Source organism: Columba livia, chromosome Z, assembly GCF_036013475.1.
Source record: "Columba livia isolate bColLiv1 breed racing homer chromosome Z, bColLiv1.pat.W.v2, whole genome shotgun sequence".
NCBI lineage: Eukaryota > Metazoa > Chordata > Aves > Columbiformes > Columbidae > Columba > Columba livia.
The window spans coordinates 77249312-77262308 of NC_088642.1; the positions used below are offsets into that span (position 1 = coordinate 77249312).

Here is a 12997-nt window from a genome sequence, read left to right on the forward strand (position 1 = left end):
GATCTTCTTAGACACTGTCACTTACTAATAAAATCAAAGCTGCAATAGCAATTAGTTGTAAGGTCACAGCTGTTCTCGAAAGCTGAAGTCAATGTATCCTGCTCCCACACACACACAGAGCAGAGAACAGACAGAAATACGGACAGGCACTGTGGGCCTGTAATACCCTCACCTTGGTAGAAAACCTTTCTTTGACACCATATAAAAGCAAGTTTTTTTCACCTTCTCTGGAAGGTCTCTTGGGATTTTGCAGCCCTCATGGGTCTGGCATACGAGGGAAGGGGTTCAAAGGGAAATGTCTTTTCCCTGCCCAAATGGAAGCACAATTCCCTGAGGAATCTCAGAACCCAGGGACTAGGGGACAGGAGGTGGCTGGAGCCTCTCTTGGTGCTGTGTGCATCCTGCAATTCTTTTCTCCTGGTCCCTCATGTGAGCCATCAAAACTGGGCTAAAATCAGTCTGTGTTTTCAAAGAAAATTTAATCTCAGGCTCCAGGAGAGCAATGTGGGCTGAGATAACCTGGCTGAGGATTTGCCCATTCTTGAGTGGCCGTACGTGATTACTAGAGTGCTGCTGGGGCAGCTTCACAGCATTCAAATGAGCTGTTGTGTTTCTCTGAGAAAACAATGTGAGAGGATCTCAGTCTCTTAAGTGGGCTGAAGGGAAAAAATCAAAGCAGAGAAATCTTTGTGGAAGTAACATGCATTTTGTTCATCTGTGTTTTCTCCTTTCCAGGTCACTCACTATTTGCTTGACAAGACGCTCATCATAGATGAAGATACCTTGTATGAGCTTTCCCTAAAGATTGAACCCAGACTCCCTGCCTGAAGAGCCAGCTTCGCTTCAGAGTCTACAGAATGCTTTAATACAATTAACAAAATCGTGCATGCCAAGTCCTAAAGACAGCAAGGGAAATATTGAGAAGAATGCAAGCTCTGTTTTCCAATGAGATACAGAGCCTCACAGCATTTCCCTCTCAGGCAATGAAAATGAGCATTGGAAGACAAAGATGCTTCCTACATGGATTAAGTGATTGCTGCTTTGCAAAGATGTTGTTTTGCAGTAGAGACTGTGCATTTAATGGAAAACAGGAGATTTTCCTGTGAACAGGTACTCACTGTAGCTGTCTTATGTGACAAGTTAAGGGAACAGATTTAAACGGTGATAATATACTCATATATGTTAAGTGAGCAAAATGAGATGACTGTGATGTGGCCTGGGCTGATTGCTAACTATGTGTTCACATAGGCAGAAATGGTAGTGATGTCCTCATATCATGTTAACTTCATTGAAACACAGGATCTTAACAGTCATCTGCTGTCTTGGAATGACATTAAGGTAGCATCTGGTAACTTCAGATCTGCAGTTGTTGAAAATATTTGTTCCATGTTTAATGCTACCCTTTGTAATATGTTAACCTTCTTATAGGCAGTTGGACTAGATGATCATTGTAGGTCCCTTCCAATTAAAATAATCTCTTCCTCTTCCTCTTCCTCTCTTTTCTCTTTCTCTTTCTCTTTCTCTTTCTCTTTCTCTTTCTCTTTCTCTTTCTCTTTCTCTTTCTCTTTCTCTTTCTCTTTCTCTTTCTCTTTCTCTTTCTCTTTCTCTTTCTCTTTCTCTTTCTCTTTCTCTTTCTCTTTCTCTTTCTCTTTCTCTTCTCATATCTTGTCAGGCTTTTCTAAGGTGATTGATTTTACATATAAATGAATTGTAAATATTTTTTTCATTAATACACAATGAGAGTATTTACAGCATGGAAAGCAAATGAACTAGTCGAAAAGCTGTAAATAGTTGCCAGCCTTGCAAGCTTCAGCTGGGAAATACAAGGTTAGGAGCTATACCTGAGACTCGAGAGATCTGGACATGCAGTGAATGGGATGGTTACTCACGTTGCACACAGCCCTGGAAAAGGCACTTTATTTTTCTGCAGCTTCTTTGACAAGTCAGGCTACAGAGCACTTTCTGGACACAGTATGGTCTGGCAATGGGTAGTGATCAGCAAGGAACACTAGGAGTTGGTGTGACAGTTTCATTTTTCATGGAATCAGTGGTTTGAAAAATGTCTATTTTTCTGTTCAGCCATTCAACACTGACTAAGCTCTAAAATTGTTCACATCAGTGGCAAACTTTGTGTGCCAGTAGACACAGACTGTATATTTTTATCTAGACTAGTATTATCATTTGCATATGGGCATATGCTTAAGAAAATGTGCTATTTGTAACTGTTTTCAAAGCCTATGCTTTCGTGACATACCAGGTAGGTAGATGTGGTTTCTACAGCTAGTTGGTACTTCCTGATCAAGAGCGGGCTGTTGTAGCTGCATGGAAAGTGAGCTCGAATGCATGCTGTAAAGTGCATCATGGCATAAAACACAGGTATTAGCACTGTTCAAAAAATTGGCTGGAAAAGTGTCCTTACTTTTCCAATGGTATTCAGCCAGTTGAAGAAATAGGGCTATATCACTGTATACCTCCCTTAAATCCTCTCAGGGAGACAGGTGTTTAAAATAGATTGTGACCTAGGCCTATTTGATCTGACATTTCTTATGACAGTCATGATGCTTCTTAACGCTGGCGATGAAAAGTGGATTTGCCTGGCTTGTGGTTTTTGTCTTTATTTGCACTTTAATTATATTGCTGGCCCAGCCCAAAGCTGCACAATAAATTCCATTCGTTCTGTCTGACTGTAGCTGCTAGCATTTATAAATGTACCTTAGCAACTGTAAATTTCACTAAGGTTCTTCACCACAAGGACCATCTCTTTGTAAATAACTGCATGAGGAAACATCAGAAATACCGGAAAATTCCTCAATGAGAAATGCATATAGCAACAGAAAATGAAATTCCAGAAATATTTTCAATAGTTTTGGCTAATGATTGCTATAGGAAGAATATGGAAAATGTTACTTATAGAAGATTTTTGTTGTCAAAAATGTGCTTGTTCTTTTTACTAATGACTGACAAGAAGCTGATAGCATTCCAATGCATGATATTAAAAAACAGAAAAAGCATGTTTTTGTTTGGACCACAAAACCAACTTATTGTGTACTTTCTGTACAAAAGCAGTTACCATACATTTCATGAAACACTTTGAAGTAATGAAGAAATGGGGGAAAAGTGGTCCAAAAAGTAATTTCTTAACTTGGTTTTACTGTTTCTCTTTTAAAAAGGAAATGTGTAACCACTGTCAATGCCAGTTGGCATCTCTGTTGTATGCTGTTAACTGCTGCTTTATCTGCCTGTACCCCATTCCATCAAACTTCCCTGGTGTTCTTAGGGTTACAGGGTACAATTCTTCATCTTACTCTTTTCACAGTTTGTTGTTTTGTACTTTATGTGTGTATATCAGTTCGTCAGAGTTTCAAAACACCCAGTGCATTTTGATGCTTGCAATGTGCAGGGGTGGTGTTGTGCTCGTGCTGCAGTATTACAAATGGACAGAGGAAGATGAAGGATTAAACATGGGTTTTTTTCAAAGGTGCTGAGCATCTATATATTAAAATCAGTAGACAATGTGGTAGTTCAGCTCCTCTGGAAAAGCTTATACTGTTTATATGCCAAAACTTACCTCCTGGGTCAGTGGCACAATTTAGATTAGAATCACTAGAGTAACTAGATACTTTATTTGTGCTCAGAGCAACAAAAAAAAAGGTTATGGTCACAGTAATGTTTGATTTGCTGATGTCTAATGTTAATCTTTTTGTATGGGGATACCGTGCGTTCACTAAAATATAGGAGGTGACTGGTCAAAGAAGTGGGTGTGCATCTTGTTATCCACAACCCTAGCCAGTGTTGGAACCCTCACCACAGCTGGAAGCAGCTGTTTTGCAGAAATCCTACGCAGCGAGTGCAGAGTTGTGTTCTGAACTTCAGGTGTGAGTGGCCAGAGTGCCTCTGCTGTGGTCCTGCTGCAGAGTTCGAGCCATGGCAATACTCAGTGGGCAGCAGCAACCTGCTATACATAGGGCTTTGCCTGTTACATCTATTTAACTAGTGAGTGAGGTCATCTCCCTGCACAGGGATTGTAGAGCTCCTTGCTACTGGCTTCTCTGTGCCACTCCACAACAGCCATATAATATATAGAGATAGAAATCCCTGTCATGAAACACCCACTATTTGTCTCTGGTGTTTTAGGGAGGATGTCTCCAAGTGAGGGCTTTGGATCTTGCTGTCTTTTACGATCTTGTCCATTATAGCTTTTACGCCGTGGAAACAGAGCAGACTTGCTTTTCTGCAGTCAGAGCTGAAAAAGCCGAGCTGATTCAGGATTTGCAAGGAAGAGAAGGGCTGAAGCGCCTGTTACTTGCCTTTCTTAGCTCCTCAGCCCTGCTGCGCTCGGATGCAACAGCAGTTCTCACGTTGGGGAGGCTGCTCCCTTCAGCAGCCTCCGGACAAAAACCGCCTCAGGGTGTGCAGGCTGGCTGGCTGCGATGGGGATAGCTTATTTCACCCGCTGCTTCAGCAGTGAATGCGTTTGCCAGCGAAGTCCGAGGGGAAGTTTTGCAGTAAGTTTTTTATTGCATACGTAGCAGCCCGGATTCAGCCTGTCGTTTTGTGGGAACCTGGGCGGCAGCACAGACACGTCCCCTTCCACGTGACAGAGAGCACTTGTCACACGCTGATATGGGGTTAGAGTTGCCTTCACCCCAGCCTTCACTCCCCACATCCCTCTCCTCCCCACACCACATTCACCAGTATTGTTAGCGGACTGAGCCCCTGACGGGTCATCGTGTGGAAGAAAAACCAGATGTGTTGAATGTACAGTGGCAGTAAGTGTATGTTCTGTCCCTTTTGGCTAGTCCTGTAGTACATGAACACATAGCTTAATAGCGACAGATGATACTGGGACTGACCACCCTTATTTAAAAGTAAGGAAGAGGTGCCCATCCTCTTTCTGCTTTCTTAGTTCTTAATACTAATTATTTTTCTGTAGGATAAAAAGGAACTTAACTATTTAAAATATTTATTAACTTTAACCATGTTGATTTTGATTTCAGGACATGTTCATATGAGATCCCAAATTTTCCTTCGTAATCATTATTTATTTTAAGGAGTTTACAAAAATATTGTTTTATTTGTATTGATATTCAGTCTTTCCTCATTTCACTCTAATCAGCAACATCAAACTTAGATATATGATTTAAAATTCTCACCAATAGAGACATTTTACCCATTCATAATTGTTATTCATTAAGGGCAAAATCCTTCAGACCTCATTCTGATAATACCTTAGGCTTCACTGAGAGCTTTTCATAAGTAAGTATTTGGGGATCTGGCTCTCAGCTATTTGCCTGTTACAGTTTTTGCCTCCAAAGGTCAAATGTCTCTGTGTAGGATGCTTTCTGTCCAATACGCTGCTCAACTATGGTTGTTTTGTTGTACCTTTACTTTTGAAATAGTCTCTGAAGTTCTGTTCTTTAGGAGAATAGATGTATGTTTATTTGACAGATGTACTTATACCTAACATGTTACGTAGTGCACAATCCAGATGTTTTTGCATGTATTGTAACTTAACTTTTGACCTCGGGTTATTGCTTTGTATTGTTAGTAAGGCATATCAGGCAGGGTGTTGTGCCTATATGCCTATTAAACATCCTTTTTTTTCCTGAGTTTCAAGAGTCCTTACTGGTATCTGTTTAATTCCACACACACACCCCTCCCGCGAAATGTTAAATAATCTATTCCTTCTGAATTACTGAGTCTTTTGGAGAAACATGGGAGCACAAGGCACAAGCCATTAATAAGAAGGGCAAAAAACCAGAAATCTGGTTCTCTTTACTGGAAAATAATGGTTTGAATTACTGCATTTTATTCTTCGTTTGCTCAGGCTGCATTGCAGCTGCTCTGGGCATCACTGGCAATAATGCTGATTTTAACTTGGAACAGAGAATGAGGCCTACTTCATACACAAGTAGAAATGCTGATCCACTGTGAAGTGTACAGCGTAAGTAACTAAATAAGACAAGTAACACATTAAACCAAACGAGCCACACAACTCATTCTTCTTCAGCTGAGGAAAGCCTCTCCCTTTCCACACCTTTGCTCCCTTTGTAGGAAGGTACAAGTAGGTGGAGTTTAAATACAATTCCAGAAGGTGTTTAAGGACTTACCATTTCAATAGACAACTTCTTCAGGCAAAAGGCAATGAAATACATAAATAGAGAGTAGATAACATCGTCCCTAACTTCTTATTCCTGTTATTAAGGGTTTGGACTTTGTCTAAACATCTTGCTGGTGTCCTGCCCTGGATTTAAAGAACTAGTATGGCCAAATTTATACCCAAGTAAACACAGAAAACATTTTCTAAGTATGTTAATGTCACTCCTCTTGCAACAGGAAATCCAGTCACACACAGATAAAATTACTTGCAAATTGAAGCAAAATAGTTAACAAAGTTTAGGACTACAAAACCAGGTCTCCAGCTTCTGTTATATGCTTTAATCACTGTTTACTGCTTTCCTTTGTTGAACTGGGTAATTTCTTTAAGATAGAAAGATACCTATTAAATTTATTTCAAGAAATAACATTTTAAGTAACTAAACAGCAGCAAGTCAGGTCTACGTTAGATGGAGATAAAGCAAGTGACATATTTAAATCAGCATCTATTCAGTACTCTGTGACCTTGCAGTCGCATTTTCTGCAATCTTTCACATTTTTGGTATTTCACATAAAAACTAATTGACTAAGAAAGCAACTTACTCTTGAAGTTGTCAGACATCTTCAGTGCAAGAGAAAAGATCAAACTACTTGCCAAGCAGCTCTGTTTAAACGTACTGCAGGATAATTTTAATTTAAAGTTGTTTTCCCCACACTTCAAACCACTTCATTAACCTTATACCAAAGACTTGGCTGGTTTTACAGATTTCCTTAAGGCTGTCATCACAGGGCCATAGAATCACAGAGTGGCTTTGTTTGGAAGTGACATTTAAAGATAGTCTAGTCCAATTCCCTGCCATTGGCAGGGATATCTTTCACTAGATCAGGTTGCTCAAAGCCCAGGTCAACCTGACCTGCCAAAATTCCAATTATGGGGCATCCACAGCTTCTCTGGCCAACCTGCTCCAGAGTTTCACTACCCTCATCATAAAAATGTCTTTCTTATGTCCAGTCTAAATCTACCTGCTTTCACTTGAAAACCATTGCTCCTTGTCCTGTCACTACAAGTCTCTGTAAATAGTCTCTCTGCAGCTTTCTTATTGGCCCCTGTTAAGTACTGAAAGGCCGCAATAAGGTGTCCCTGGAGCCTTCTCTTCTCCAGCTGAACACCCCAACTCTCTCAGCCTGTCCTCCCAGCAGAGCTGTTCCAGCCTCTGATCATTTCTGTGGCTCCTCTGGCCCCTCTCCAACAGGTCCATGTGTGTCCTGTGCTGAGGAACCAGAGCTGGAGGTGGGGTTTCACCAGAGCGGAGCAGAGGGGCAGAATCACCTCCCTCCACCTGCTGGTCACGCTCCTTTTGACGCAGCCCAAGATACGATTGGCCTTCTGGGCTGCAAGTGCACATTGCTGGCTCATGTCCAGCTTTTTGTCCACCAGTATCCCAAAGCCTTTCTCTGCATGGATGCTCTCAATCCCTTAATGCCCTAGTCTGTACGGATATGACCATGAGCCAGCACTGTGCCCTTGTGGCCAGGAAGGCCAATGGTACCTGGAGTGGATTAGAAGAGGGGTGATTAGTAAGTCAGAGAGGTTCTCCTGCCCCTCTACTCTGCCCTGGTGAGACCACACCTGGAATACTGTGTCCAGTTCTGGCCCCTCAGTTCCAGCAGGACAGGGAACTGCTGGAGAGAGTCCAGCATAGGGAAACAAAGATGCTGAAGGGAGTGGAGCATCTCCCGTGTGAGGAAAGGCTGAGGGAGCTGGAGCTCTGGAGCTTGGAGAAGAGGAGACTGAGGGGTGACCTCATTAATGGTTATCTATATGTAAAGTGTGAGTGTCAGGAGGATGGAGCCAGGCTCTTCTCGGTGACAACCAGTGACAGGACAAGGGGCAATGAGTACAAACTGAACACAAGATGTTCCACTTAAACATGAGAAGAAACTTCTTCTCAGTGAGGGTGGCAGAGCCTGGCCCAGGCTGCCCAGGGGGGTTGTGGAGTCTCCTTCTCTGCAGACATTCAAACCCGCCTGGACACCTTCCTGTGTAACCTCATCTGGGTGTTCCTGCTCCATGGGGGGATTGCACTGGATGAGCTTTCAAGGTCCCTTCCAATCCCTGACATTCTGTGATTCTGTGATATCAGGGTTTGCCCCAAGCAAGGTGAAGGACCTTGCACTTGGCCTTGTTGATTTACATGGAGTTTGCACAGGACCACTCCAGCCCATCCAGCTTCCTCTGGATGGCAGCCCATGCCTCCAGTGAATGAACTCACCACTCAGCTTGGTGTCATCCACAAACTTGCTGAGGGTGCACTCAATCCCAGTGTGTATCTCATTAACAAAGATATTAAATAGTATTGATCCCATTATGGGCCCTTGGGGGACACCACTGGTTACTGTTTTCCACTTGGACATTAAGCCATTGACCGTAACTCTTCAAGGCACCACCATCCAGCCATTTCCTCAACCATGTAACTGTAAATCCATGAAGTCCATATCTCTCTGGTTTACAGAGAAGGATGTTGTGAGGGATCATGCCAAAGGCCCTACAGAAGTCCAGACAGACACTAGCAGTAGCTCTTCTCTTGTCCCCTGATGCAGTCACTCCATCATAGAAGGCCACAAGATTAGCCAGCTGCAATTTGCCATGTTGGCTGTCTCTCGTCAGCTCCCTGCCTTCTGTGCTTTGACATGTTTCCAGGAGGATCTGCTCCAAGATCTTACCAGGCACAGTAAGATCATGGATTATTGTTTAGAATGATTTATCACAGAATCGTAGCATCATAGAATAGTTTGCATTGTGGGGAAACTGTTTATTACTTTTTAGCATGTTGCAAGAAAACAACTAAATATTCTGTAAAATTATAGACCTACTTAAATTATCAAATCTCTGAGGAAATATCACAGCACACAACCCTTTTAAATCTTGAGGGGGAAGGTAGCTGGCACAGGCTGTTCAAATTCCTCAGCTTCATGAAGAGAAAACAGAAATTGATCTTGACTAATTGTGCAAAAGTAATTAATGATATTTGTGAAGACCAAACTATGTATTGAAAGTTATACTAGAGTGTTCTGGCCCTACCTACATATAGCCTAGAGGAAGTAAAATTTGAAAATATAAGAATTTTGCTTGAAATTCCCCATTTCAAAAAGGACTGAAAAATAATTTGTATTTATTCCAATTGATTGACTACTGGAGCCAATCTGCACATGTGGGTTGTTGATAAGTGTAGTGGCAGAAGTCATTGTTTTCCTAGAGGTAGCATCTCCACCGTGTAAGCCTCTTGGAATCAGACACCATCCTACTGCTGCTCATGGTGTGCACAAGCGTAGATGGATGGGTCAGAAACCAAGAAATAATCATTACTAGGGGCTTGTGTTCTCTCCCACTACTCTTCCTGGAAGCTCCTCCTTTATACAGGTTGGGGACAATATGTATAAATCATGTCTAAATCCTAGATATGTTTCACATAAATCAAAAGTAGTAACTTTTCCAGCCAGAGAAGACACAAAGTCCTGTCAATGCTATCTATTCTGCTCTGAATCTGAATTGTTTATTTACTCCATTTTGTTCGTTAAAATTCCATCTCCAATGGGAGAGCCATCTGAAACATAGCACCTTTTTCCTTCTCTAACCACGTCTGCTGGAGCTTCCATGACAGAAATGTTGGATCAGCGTGGTGAAAATATGGAAGGTGTCCAGACTTCAAAATATCTGAACATGTTTGTTGGCTGCATTTCTCTAGTCATTACTCTCTTGAATTCCTTGACAGTCACAATCTCAGAGTTGATTAATTTCCATATTTTGGCCATTTTAAATGAACTGATGCATTTTCAGTACTGTTTTATGAAGGGAATAAGAAAGCCCCCAGTGGAAAGGCCAGTACTAGGGATCCAGATCCATAGTTGGGGTATATTTTGAGGTGAAAGCAATGGCTTGCTGGATTGTGGGCTCCATCACCAGCAGTGGCTGGTCCTGTGGCAGCAGTAGAGAACCCTCTGCTGGGTCAGAGAACAGAGGATGTCAAAGCCTCATCTTGTAAAGCAGTAATGTTAGTTCATGATATTGTTTTCAACATACACCCTTGAGAGAAAACAGCATTTCAGTGAGGTACAAATAGTCTTTCTCCCCTTTTTTAAATGAGACAAAAGCTTTGCCAAAATGTCACACAAGAGCAACTTTTCTAAGGGCTGAAATTTTCTGAAACAGAATTGTCCCCCCTTTCACACACATGATCTACACTAGACAATACCTACTGTTGGTCTTGCTGCTCTAATTAGAAACATATGCCTTGTGATACTGTGCAATGCAATCTGCAACACAGCTGGCAAAAACTGTGTGATTGCTTTCAAGGCAATTGCACTGAAGGCCACATGGTTCTGTCATAAGGATTTTGGATATTCCTGCTTTTCCAAAGGGTCCACTCCTTTTTTAGGAAAAGCTTTTCTCCTCCCTTTGGCCAGAAAACACACTGCTAATTATAGAGAACCTTTCCCATAGTATGTGCTGGAAGTCCTGTGAAAAGTAACTTAAATAACTTTTAAAAAATGAGGTTATTTTTGACAGGTTGTTGAATTTAGTCCATCTCTTTATTTAGCAGACCTGTATTAGCACATTAAAGTGACCTTCTCTGGAGTAACCCTAACTGTAGGAGGACTGTTCTGTGCCTACTTATGCGTTTGACCATGGTGAATTTGTGCCCATGCTTAGGAACAAATACTTGCTTAAATTCCATCAGCTTCATTGGGATGTAAGTGGTTGAGTGCCACCTCACAATGGATTTTTTTTTCCGGTTTGGGATCTCACTGACTGCATGTATGCTATGTAAGTAGATACTGAACATCCACAGTCACCAGGAAATCTCAGTAAGAGGTCTGGCAGTCGCTTGGTAAGCAATTATATTTATTCCCAAGATTGTATGTTTCACTGCATTATTCCAAGTCCGTCTTTAGGAATCTCAAGAATTAAAGAACTGCCAAACTTGAAAACCAGTGATTGTTTCTGTCTTGATCCCTTTGATTACTAATAAATTATTTCGCAGATGTGGAAATATGACTTTATAGACATTTTCTTTGAAAGAAATGTGCTAATTGGAAAGGCCTTCCTATAAAACAAAATTACCTTCATCTGGTCCATAAAGGTGACTTCACTGTTCAGCATCTTCCACAACAAACTCCAATGGGGCACAAACTATTGCTGAATTTCAGCTGAACTCCCTGTGCAGGGACAGATGGCATTAATATGAATAGCAATTGAATTAGCATTCAGCTGCTGCTAATTCCCCAGAACAAGCAATGAAACTAAGACAGCATTTTATTTGGGAGATTTCACATAAATATTTAGGTTAGATAGAGATGAAAATATGACATTATTTATGGATGGTACTTAGCATCCCAACTGTTTCTGTAGCTGAGTTCCTCACAAAATAGATCAAAGAACAGTAGTAATACCAAGCTATTTTTTAAGTATTAATGATATATTCTTCGGAAATCATAAAGGAACTTGCTAACACTGTTTGCGAGGTATTTCCAATGCTAGCTGGCAAGCTGAGTTTTGTTTGCATCTTCTGTTCTTCCAGGCTTTGCACTGGCAAATAGCTTAAACATCTGCATAAGCCAGCGAGGCACTTTGTTTCATGGTATCATCTTCAAGGTGAAGGTCTTTGTCTCTTCAATGGCGCTATGAAAAAAGCAGTCTTCAGTCAAAAATTTAAAATGGGGGCTGTGTTGCTGACAAGGAGGTGACAGCCCCTGCAGAAGGGCTGGTACACAAAGGTCTGGATTAAATGCAGGCTGGGGGGCTTACAGCCAGAGCAGAAGATGCGACACAGCCAAAAAGAAGCTCTTGCCCTGTACAAAGGGAAAAGCTGGTTTCTGTTTTCTTTACCAGTTACTACTCACTATGTCATGCTCATATTTCTGTACTCGTGTTACCTCAAGAGATCCTCAACTGGATTTTTTTTTCCCTATCAATATCAGAAACGTAATGTTGGGTTGATAAAAAGCAGGTGTGGCAAAAAGGGGGTGTTTCAAATACTTGGGAGTCCAGATGTATTAATCTGGAGTGGTCGTTTTGTTTTTAATTATGGTGGGGATGCATGGATCTCATTAATCCAAAGAAGTCATGACATTTTGGGGGAGAGATGTCTATGTTTTGCAACCTTTCATAAATCTGAGTTGTGGGTTTAGGAAATTGCTATGTAAAATTCAAGGAATATTAAATGTACAAAAGAAAAAGCATTTTAAAGTCTTGGATTTTTAAAAGCTGCACAGTATTGGCCTCTGTGTTCCTCTGTCAGCCTTGAAAATGTTCAGCTTTGGTGGAAGCAGAGCTAGGTGGATTAAATTGATTATTCTTTTTTGCTTTCTGAACCATCACGTATCTCTTCCAGCACTTTACCAGTATGCAGTTATAGTAGTTCTAAATGGGAGGGTTCAGACATCATCCTTTTACATTTCATGTTTCTGGACCCCTCTGCCTTACAAGAGTCAAGAACTAATGTAATGAATTAAAAAGTAAAGGCTAAAGAAAAAATGCCCACAGTGATCTCGGCTCATTCTGGGTCCCATTCTGCTCTGACCCATTTCTATCTGGGAAACTTGCGGGTGGATTTCTCCTGCTCCCCCTGTCTCTCAGGAGTTGTTCAGGTCGGCAAGGCAATACAGCACAGAAGCTACACTTGACCTTTCTCTTTTGGCCATTACTAAATGGGTCATTGGGGGCAAAGCAGCGGAGATGCATCTTGTTGCAGTCAAGCATCTGGCCAACCATTTGCTGACATAACTCCTTCCCTTTGAGAAGCCTTTGAAAGGTGATGTTGCTGTCACTCAGCTCTGACATGCCCCCTCATTACGTCCCCAAGGGCACCAAGTGCGAGCAAATGTCACTCGTGTAACCGGG

At 41.6% G+C, this 12997-nt stretch overlaps 1 protein-coding gene across 2 annotated transcripts in view; it reads left to right on the forward strand.

The window, feature by feature from the left end:
• The window catches only part of RASGRF2 (Ras protein specific guanine nucleotide releasing factor 2), a 129840-nt gene extending 124231 nt beyond the window's left edge, over positions 1-5609 (forward strand). For both annotated transcript variants that reach the window (XM_065046433.1, XM_065046434.1), the window contains exon 27: positions 736-5609. In XM_065046433.1, the coding sequence (XP_064902505.1) occupies positions 736-828 (93 nt within the window). In that variant the 3' untranslated portion in view covers positions 829-5609. The remainder of the gene's footprint in view (positions 1-735) is intronic.
• The last annotated feature ends 7388 nt before the right edge of the window (positions 5610-12997 follow it).